This window comes from Pinus tabuliformis, chromosome 7, assembly GCF_031772625.1.
Source record: "Pinus tabuliformis cultivar Carrire ecotype Pingquan chromosome 7, CPIR1, whole genome shotgun sequence".
In the NCBI taxonomy this organism is placed as follows: domain Eukaryota; kingdom Viridiplantae; phylum Streptophyta; class Pinopsida; order Pinales; family Pinaceae; genus Pinus; species Pinus tabuliformis.
In genome coordinates, this window is record NC_142293.1 from 1,616,149,851 (window position 1) to 1,616,160,715 (window position 10,865).

Here is a 10,865-nt window from a genome sequence, read left to right on the forward strand (position 1 = left end):
TTCAATGATACATAGCAGGACGTTATATCTACAAACCTACAAAAAAAATATAATTTAGACATAAAGAGGCTAGAAGTGTCCAATATCCAAGAATATAATCTGAGTATGAGTTACTCATCAGGTTTGTAAGAGTTACTCTCATGTAACACTGAAAAAGACGCAGCAAACAGACAAATAAATTGAGTAATGAAAACATCTGTGCGTGGAAGCCAGTAAAACAATCAGGAAACAGAAACGACTCGATATAAGATAATTCACACAGCAAAAGGTCAGAATCGTCCAGTACCCAAGAAGATAATTAGAGTCCCTAGCATTAAAAACAATGTTTTATTGGAAGAGTATATTCAATAGAACAGAACTTTAACATAGATTATACGTTTGGCAAAAAGAAAGGGGTCCAGTAAAATCGAATGTAAAGAGGTCAGAAGCGCCCAGTACAGGAGAAACATGGAATGAACCCCTTACATTAAAACCAAACTTTTATTGGAAGAAATATTTGTTTCCTCAGCGTTGTCAGAAAAAATACAAGAAAAGTTGATGGAAAAAATTGGATGATCTGCAATGGATTCGAATGTGAAGTGTGGCATTCTCTCCATCTGGCTAAGGCTTACCAAAACAATATTGTTTGAAATGAAAAAGTGCAAGGTGACATGCATTACATAAGCAAAGACAAATAAGAAAGAAAGGCTATATTATACACTTTTGGAAAAACTTAAATGGTTGCTTTTAAAAGTTTTGTAAAGAAGGTGATGGATTGATAATTATGTTTTTAACTTAAATTAGTCGTTATGTTGTAGACTTGAATGTCTTAAAGATCTTCTTTCCATATAAAATGTATGGAAAGCACTAAACTGCTGCAACCTTGAGAATTTTATATGGAGGGTCATAAAGATCATTTTTTTATAAAATATATAGAAAAGATTGCGTGGTAGTAATTTTAAGAATTATATATAAAAAGCAATGAATTTTTGTTTTTTTATTTTAATTTTTAATTATTTTTTTTATAGAATTTATAAAAAATATTAAATATTAACAAGTATTTTTTTCTTAAATGTTGGTAAATTAATCTCTTTTAATATAAATATTTATTTTAGGATTATAACTGAAAGATGTTGACATATTTTTTTATCTCTTTTCTTCTGTATAGATAGATAGAATTTCAAATATTAACTAAATTGCATCTCTAAAGTGAATGTAATTGGTATAAAATGAATATATATTTACTTTTTCCCATTTATCTAATATAACTATAAAACTACCATACATATTATCAAATAATAAATTTCATAATGTAAATTTATAAACCAGTAGATATATAAAACCATTAATTTTGAAAATAAAAAAATAAAACTAATTAAAAAATCAATTACACTTACTTAATCTTAAAATCTTTTATATAAAAATAAAAAAATATAAATAAATACAAATAACTCATTGAAACCCATCAACCATAGAGTTCATAAAGAACTGGTCTCACTTTCTCCCGGAACTAAGTTTGTCAAACTTTGTTATAACTTTATGTTTATAAACATCCACATTTTGGACTACTTTTATTGTGAATTATGTTCCATTAAAATCCGGTACCATAAATAAAAGGAGTGTAATGTTTCCATACTTGTATCTCGCATATACGAAAAATACATATATTTTTCTAACTCTCAGAAGAATTTCAACCGCATTTGTGCCTGTTTTCTTTGCTCTATGTGTTCATGAATCAGATTATGAAAGAGCATTGAAAGGAAATTAATACTACGATAATTGCATTGTATTGAAAATTCATCTAAGCTTATACTAGCAATTGTCCCAAAAGGTACAAAGAGAGGCCGATAGGATTATTAAATTAGAGTTGTTGAATTTCTCTATAGTAAATATTAGTGGATCTACGTTAAGTTTATAACAAACAAACATTCTTTCACGACGTAAATTTGATAAGAATATTCTAAGTAGACGACTAAATTTTTTCTCTCATATATTAATAAAATAATTAAACAAATAAAATGACAGAACAAATTTTGAAAGAGTTTTACTTTTTAAGTTTTATAGGTTAAAGTTTTATGAAAATTTATTTATTTATTAAAATATTTAAAAAATTATAGTTTTTATTAATTAAATAAAATTATAACAATATTTAACATATAAATACTTATTATTTTTATAATTACAAATTAATAAATTTATGAATATAAATTAATATATTTATTATTTTTAATTTAAAATGAATTTAATAATCAAATCTCTATATACAAATTTTTCTTCAAATTTTACACTCAAAAAAAATTACGCTGAAATTTGATCCCTCCCAACGATTAATAAATCTCAAATTAAAATAAATCTAACGTAATTATAATAAACTTAACATTTTAATCATTTTTACCAATAAAATATCAGACACTGCTTCAAATATTAATATAGAAAAAATCTAAACTAATTATAATAAAATTAACATTTTAATGACTTTTACCAACAAAATATCAAACACTACTTCAAATATTAATATAGTCCATACGCTTTAGCACCCTCCCAATTATTGGTAAAAGTCAAATGCAGAAAATTAGTGAGTTATTGGACCGTTTCACAAACGGCTATATTACTTATAAAGGGTCTCATGCACCCATCAATATTGTATGCTAAATTAACGCTTAACGGGTGGGTGACTCGTTACACCAGTCGCTTTGTCCCATCTACAGAGCAGTACCTGATATTTCCAATGTTATGCACAGAGTATTGTAATGAACAGTTGTGTAAGGCCTTAGCCTCATTGTACTTTTGCAGTGTTTATTAGTCCCTCATTGCATTTTGTATGGCTGCCATTGTCAGCTCCCCTGTATTGGGTTCCTGCAGATCCCCTTCACTGCAGTGAAGTGGAATCAGGAAAAGAGATGCATGCAGGGTCACCAGTGATGATATCTCCATTGAGCAATGTTACAGTTTCTCCAAGCCTGTCTCAGGCAGCAAGTTCAGGAGAATCTGGGCTTGAGCAGTGCCAACCATGGTCTTTCACCTTCAAGGAGCTCTATACTGACATCTCGGCTTCGTTCTAATCGTGATGAGGATCACCCACCAATGCTTCAGTGCTTCAGTGTTAGATATATTTATAACTTCTTGTTAGAACAAAACAGTCAATTGAATTAGCTCTCCTATATACAAAACTCATGGTGTATCCAACCATGACAACCTATTAAAAGCATCCAACGAATTACACAAATCTAAGAATGGGAATTTTATTATCATACATCAAATGTGCCAACACTGGTCCCTTTGTTTCTTATTTTTTCCTGTTATTCTCAATTTCTTTTTCCTCTTACCGCCTGACTTTGAACCAGTCCAACCTGTTGGATTTGTAATAACAATATGACTAGTGAATCAGCTTCAGGGATGGAATTGAGGGCCAATATAGTTAAAAAATTTGCAAAATCTTCCAGATCTTTTGTTGAAAGTGTGAAGATGGGTGGGGTTGTGTGAGAACCGTCAAATTTGACAAATGGTTTTGTTTTGAAATTCCAACCATGATCAGCTTAGCAGAGGGTCTTTGACATGGGGGTATGTGCAAGATGGTGTTGAAAATGGTGCATTAAGCGAACATTTGGACTCCTCTTACATCAGCCACTTGGGCAGAAATGCCTGAGGTCAACAATCATTACACTAATGTCATCTCGTGTGCCTCTAGCTGCAGAAAGCTCCACAAGCTCTTTGCATGCTGCCATGGGACGTCGCAAAGGCATGTACTGCAACCCGGGGCTTTTTGTATTCTCTTTGAAATATTTGTCATAGCATCCCATAGTGTTAAAGTTGCCATCCCATAGACTCCTGACTTTCATGACCTTAGGTACGTCTCCCAAAGAAATTTTCCTTGCCTTAGGTGGTGGGCTAGCATCTTCATTCCATGCTTCTCCTCCTTCGAAAAGTTCAGGAGGACTAATAGCTCCTTGCTTTTTTTCTGTGCAAACAGTCCTGACAATGTCTACTGCCTCCTGATTAGTGACCTGATAGAAGTATTAGGGGAAACAGAATCAGCTGATTGAAACAGTCATGCTTACAATTTAGATGAAGAAATACATTTAAAAAGTTCACTGTTTATGAAAGTACAGAATTCAGAGGAAAAAAAATACTTTTTTGTGAAGTGCTCAAGTCCACTACAGAATTCAGGGGAAGAAGATACAAGGGACTCCATATTGCGAGTATGTGAAGATAAAATTAACGTGTAAACACAATCCATGAGCTTAGATGATGAACAAACATTACTAAAAGAGAAAGCACGGAAACAGGCAGGATACTTTCCTACAGTGCCCTGATTATGCAAATATACAGAATTAATGGAGAAATGTGTCAGTTCTAACAAATTTGTTGGTTTGAGCTGGTGAAACTCAGGGTTCAAAGGTAGCTTCGTGCTTACTGGGAACGCATGTTCCCATCAAGATCTTAGATGGAGAATGTGCAATACTAGGTGCCCTGCCTAAGAAGTACAAAAGGCAGCTAGAGTTCATAGACAATTAATGGAGAAACGTGTCAGTTCTGACACAACTTTGTTTTGGTTTTGAGCTGGTGAAGACTCAGGGTTTCAAAGGTAGCTCATGTTACTGGGAACCCATGTTCCCATCAAGATTTAGATGAATAATGTGCATTACTAAAGTGCCCTGCCTACGAAGAACAAAATTCAGCTAAAATTTACACAGAATTAATGGAGAAATGTGTCAGTTCTGATACAATTTTTTTTGGTTTTTTGGTGGCGCAACTCTGTTCAAAGGAATCCATGCTTACTAGGAAGTTGGGAAACCACGTTCCCTCCAAGTGCCAGTTTTGAAAAAGCTCCATGAGCTCCTATTTCTAAATTGGTCCCTTTTGAATGTATGCAAATTCAAAATTACAGAGAGTCTGTTCTGAAAAATCCACTTGCAGTGTTTGACAATTTTGTTTCTTCATAGAAAATTCATAAGAGTGCAAACTTTGAGGCCGGATTAACAAGCTTTCATGTGCCTTGAAATTGAAACATAAGTGTGAAAGCAATTTGAAAAACTTAAGCATACCTTCTCCCAAAGTCCATCAGATGCCATTATTAAAAATTCAGAGTCAGATGTAATGGGCAGCTTTCTAATCTCCAGTTCTGCTGATATCCACCGTTTCAAGTGTATATCTCCTATACTTCTCGACACAGCTAAGGTTCCCTGTACTCGCCAAGCTCCCCCGTGAATATCCACGTAACCACCCTGCCACAGCCCCAAAAGTATATTAGTAAACCCGTTAAAGAATGGACGAATAGATTAATGATGCGTCTAGCAATTTCTGCAATTCCAAAATTCAGGCAAAATTCTTGCCCGTTTTATATAAAAAAATCAGCAGAAAGGCTTCCATTTGCTATGCGATTAGCTTATTCCCTCAGCGGGTCTGAGTTCGACCCATGAAGACCTACAGGGCAACCTCGTTCCCGGAAAATCGTCATTGAACCGTTTTAGCTGTTTGCCAGGTCCGAGCCCCGAGTCTATGTCAAACAAGGCAATTCCCGTAACGCTGGTTTAAATATGGTAAGCAAGATAAATAATAATTTTCACATTTTTATTTTAGTAGCCAAACAAATGCAGACACAGAGACATGAACATCTCCCTGTAGAGCACACGTGACTTCTCTGAGTGAGAGTAATTTTAGTTGAAAGACGTGACGATACAGAGAAGGGGTTGAAGGTTGTATGGGATAATAGAAGTCACTAACTGTTAATTGATTTCTGTAAATACGATCTTAAGCCATTAAAGAGCAGTAGTATGTACTCTGTCCAATGAAGCTGAGAGTGGGCGTCTAATTTTAGGCAACCAGAACTTTAAAATATTTCAGCTGGGAGTAAAAACGGAAAAACACTAAGAAAACACAGGCACAGCATTTGCGCTTGAGAGCACTAACCTGCAACGTGAACGGAAGAATTCTGAGAACCTGGGCGAACAATTGTTGTGAATCTGGAAACAGCTCTGTCCCTGCCAGAGAACACTAAGAAAACAGTCGAATAACAGATCTCTGAGAAACTGGGAACCTGGGCGAACAATTTCTGAACCTGAAAACAGCGCAGTGAATAACAGAACAGATAAGACAGCAAAACCTGGACAAATAACACATTAAAAACTGCAGACATTATTGCAGCAGTGAGTGGAATTGAAACTTGTCGTTGAACGCGGTGTTTTTTGTTCCGCCGGGCGCGGGCGCAACGTCCAGCTATGCCAACGCTCAGTCAGTGAGGCGGCATCCATGAATACCTCCGCCCCTGAGGCCGATATGCAGGTAATGGTGTCGTGAATACCTCCGCCCCTGAGGCCGATATGCGGGTAATGGTGTCGTAAAAACCCTAAGTCGTTTCCTGCCCACTCCGCCAGGTGTCAGATGTGCATCAAACCTGAACGAAGACGAAGCTAATTGTCAGTTCGCCAAGTGTCAGCGTCAGAATGAGTAGGACGACGAAAGGTCCCTTTCAAAGGAAGGCCTATCGGCCTAATTATTGCAGAATGAAGATCAATATATACAAATCTTGGTGTGATCATATATATTTCCATGAATGCCTAATAACGAATGGGATCGAAGTTTCACCATCAACTTCACTGTAAATGTCTTCAAATTTACGGGTGCGTTTTACAGAGTTCAAAACTTTCGAACTGGGGATATAGGATTTATGAAAATTTGAGGTGCCTCGTGCCACATTTCAAAAGAACCCATTAAATGGAATATAATCCCTCCCTACAGAATTGATCGAGATTTGTAGTTAAGGTGTTTATTAATGCGTAGTAGGAAAAATGGGCTATCCTTCAACCCTCAGTGAGTTATTCAACTAGTCAATTAATGAGGAGATACTTTGTGAAGCCTCCCTCGATTGAACCAGTTGAGCCCAACATTCTAACTGATCAGGTTTACTGGGGCCCCTACTAACCGATACAGTCACGTGGCCTAGCTAACCTCTCGGTCAAAATGGATGGGATCATCCCAACTTGATTTAGCTTTGGTCATTGGTGGCTATTATTTATGTATGTGAACGATTGAATATAGTAACATATAGATCAACTAAATCAAAAGGAACGGGAACTGGGGATTTTTCTACTAGTAATGGTGAGCTACCCGCCAACTGTGGGAGGGAATTCTAGAGCCTAGGATACCCGCCTAAACGTTTTAATGTACCAACTTCCCTTAGCGCGACTCAATATCCATACCCAATAGATTCAATTTGAGTAGAAGAACAAGTTTACCAGAGATATTAATAAGTATTAGCATAGGAGCCGCAATGAATAGTCTGGATATTTTTATTAAATTGCTCCCACTTCTGTTCCAGATTGATGACTAGAGTCTTTTCTGTTTCAACTTGCGGGGGAGTAGCCTCCATGTCTTGTACAATTGAGGCTTTCTCGGTTATTTCTTCACGATTTTCTTTTGTATCCCGTTCTGGGTCTGCCTCGAGGCTTCCTTCTTTATTCTCAGATTCATGTTCAGAGTGTTCACAACCCTGAGTTGACTTCTCTTGCGATTCTTCATCATAATTGTGCTTGGAACTCTCCTCCAAGCTTACGCTAGGAGTAGGTTCTCTTATTTCTTCAATTTGTAATAGGTCCAAAGGTACCTGTTCAAGCGTTTTATTTCTAGACATGGGGAATTCTCTGAGGTCCTCTAGGTCTAGCTTTAGTGAAGCTAAATGCAAAACTTGTGAAAATTTCTCGGCTTGTTCGAATAAATCATCAAATGGATCTTCCTCATGACTAAATTGCCTGACTTTGACCATGGAAGTAAAATTCTTGGCAACCTGGTTGGGGTCATATTGTCTACCTGGCACGGTAGCTAGGTTTAGGGTCATGATGTTCTGTATTTCTTTAGATGCATGCCCAAGATCATGCAACGCTAAAGCACCACATTGTAATGGGAAGGTTGGCAAAATGGCTTTCTTATGCTCCTTAAGGGTTTTGGTGATTCCATCACCCACTGTCTAAAAAGCTATTTCTCGTGCCAGTAGTTTATCTGGAACATAGTATGGGAGAACATGGGGAGCAGTTATACTCCCGAAAACTATGATATAAGTGAACCATTTTTAACCAAACCACCTCGCCATTGGCAAGATGTCAATCTTTGCTTCCTTTGAAACCTTGGGGGCTTTCTTATAAAAAATGGTCTGATAAATAGGTAACATGACACCATGACAAATCCTATAAAAATGGGAGCCAAACTATGATTCCCTCAATATTTTATGATGAACATGGATGGGCGTAGGATACTTTAAAGTCTATTTCTAGTCCATGTTTGGAAAATTTGAGCAAAAACATATAGCATCCAAGACATAAGCACTCATGAAAATGGGAGGGATAACCCAAGTGGAGACAATTCTATGATGCCTGTATTCTCTAATGGCCATGGCTAGATTATTTGAAAAAATAATACTCTAGTTCAAAATGGTAGAATTTACAATTGCATCAATCAGGGGAACCCATTCAATGGAAAATTTGGTGGTACCATCTCTTTTGCATAGCCTACACAACATTGCAGCTGCAAAATTGTATGGGGCTGACAGAGGTGCGATGGGGTACATACCAGATTTCTCCCATCTAAACTTGTTTGAGCCAAACGTCCAAGCTTGCATAACGTCCATTAGATCTTCATTTTCTTTAGAGAAATGCTCGATAAAAGCTTTGTCATGGATCTTCTGTGGCTGCGACAGATGGTACATTTGGCTCAAATTGTCTGATTTGAATGATCCCATAATGCCTTGCCTGGAGTTTCTAAACGTTCTATTCGAAACATCTACTTCATCAATAATCCATATTACCATATCTGTATATGGTAATATTTTCAGTCTTGCAGCAATCCTGTGTAGAAAAGAGCATGCCACTTCAAAGTAAGAAGAATCAGATGAAGTCGTGGAATCTGTTGTTGCCTTAACTTCTAGGGGCCTTGGGTTTTCTCCCTCTAGTAAATTGTACATCGCCTCCCAAGTCGTAGTTCCGCCATCTTTGTTACAAGTGGTATCAGAGAATAGCAGTAGCATTTCTAACTACTCAGGGGCAGTATCCTCTGCGGTCTTTTTCCCTTTCTTAACCATCTCTGTAAGTGTTGCATTCTTTGAAAACTTCCTGTAATTCAGGAAAATGGAGAGAACAGGATAAAAACGCAGAGCGGTAAATGCAAGCAAAAGCACGATTAGCACAGTAAATTCTGAAATCACGTAAGGATGGAGCTTTTATTTCAAACACGAATAAGAAAGATATCTATCATCTCAAGCCGTTAAATGAATAAATGCCTTTAAATCTCATTAACTATACATTAAGGCTCACACAAGATTTTCTTTATGTCTTATCAAAATGCCGCATCACATATTTCAAACTAATATTTCTGATTGGTTTGAATGTTCGTGTAATACCGATTTTTTGCGATTGCGATGAATCACAAATCACAAATCACAATTCTCGCAAATCATAATTCTCGCGAATCGCAAATCTTGCAAATTGCAAATCGCAATTATTTATGAATAGAGTAATCAAAATTTTCTTTAATATTTTGTGATATGCGATAAGCGAGATTACAATATGTCAGACCCAAATGTAGTTCTAAAATAGTTTTAATATCCTTTGGGTTTGGATTAAATCGCATTTCACATTTTCTTATGGTTTGTATGTTTGCATTCTTTTAAGAAATGTGATGCGATTGTGATAAAAACCTTTGTAGACTAGTTCAAGCCTTAAGTATTATATAAGCTAAGTTCTATTTATGGGTCCTTTACAGGGATTTCGCTTAACGCATCTTGCGGATTCTACCTCATGACTAACTCTTGTTATTATCAGATCTTGCGATTTTCGATAAAGCATGAATTTGTTATTGTGAAACGACTTGGTTTGATATCTTAATTTATCCAAAGTTTTATTTCCAAATGCTTTACAAAAGGCAAGCTCTTATTCGCTGTTTTTTTATTTTGGGAATTTTTTAAAAGGGTCCCCATTTATTAATACAATATTAATTATTAAATCAATAAATGGGGGGGTTTTTGAATAGTACAACAATACCCTAACCTTAAAACATACATAGTTTAGAAGTGTAGTGATATAAAAAAACATGAAACAAAAAGGACTTTAGTAATCCAAACATAAAAATATCAGAAATTATTTAATGCTAAAATTATTCATCGTGTTATGCAACATTCAAACATAAATAGATCAAAACTCTTCAATAATTTAGAAAAAAAACCATGAAACTAAAAGGACTCTATAAATCTAGAGATAAAGAAGTTATAGGTGTTTAATATATTTAATATTTATTGTTATTATGCAACATTCAGACACAAGAAGTAAGAAGTGCCCAACAATTAAAAAATATATGAAACATAAAGGACTCTAGAAATTTAGATATGAAGAGGTTAGAAGTGTTGAACATATTTAATATTTAAAGTGAGAATTATCCACCTTGTTAAGCAACATTGAATGATGTTAGAGGATGGGTGTCTATGGATCACTAGATCATTAATGATGTATATCCATGCAACAAACTCACGCAACATTCAATGATACATAACGGGACACTATATCTACAAACAAACAAAAATTATTCTCTAATTCAAACATAAAGAGGCTAGAAGTGTTAGTATCCAAGAAGATAATATGAGTATGAGTTACTCAATATGTTTGTAAGAGTTACTCTCATCTAACACTAACAAAGAGGCAACAAATAGATAGATAGATTGAGTAATGAAAACACCTATGCACGGAATGCAGTAAAACAAACAGGAAACAGAAAGGACCAACTAGAATTGTCAAGGAATTTGTGTGAGTTATACACAAAAGAACCAAAGAGAGGCACTAAGGGATTATTGGCTTAGATAATGGCTCCCTCTATGTTGTGCAAGCATAATGCAACTGATTACTGAG

General features: G+C 35.5%; 1 protein-coding gene across 1 annotated transcript; it reads right to left on the reverse strand.

Annotated features, from left to right (window-relative positions):
- Positions 1–2,904: 2,904 nt before the first annotated feature.
- Positions 2,905–5,258, reverse strand: LOC149254400 (putative protein phosphatase 2C 14). The gene is made up of 2 exons (XM_089457027.1): positions 5,025–5,258; positions 2,905–3,983 (listed from the first exon to the last, which is right to left on the reverse strand). Exons 1-2 carry the CDS (start codon positions 5,049–5,051, stop codon positions 3,600–3,602), a joined length of 411 nt encoding a protein of 136 aa, XP_089313153.1. The 5' UTR covers positions 5,052–5,258; the 3' UTR covers positions 2,905–3,599.
- Positions 5,259–10,865: the final 5,607 nt, after the last annotated feature.

Coding starts and splice junctions, on each gene's coding strand:
- LOC149254400 (XM_089457027.1), bottom strand. CDS start 5,051: ATGGCATCTGATGGACTTTGGGAGAAG. Junction 3,984..5,024: donor CTGATGGACTTTGGGAGAAG/GTATGCTTAAGT, acceptor TACTTCTATCAG/GTCACTAATCAGGAGGCAGT.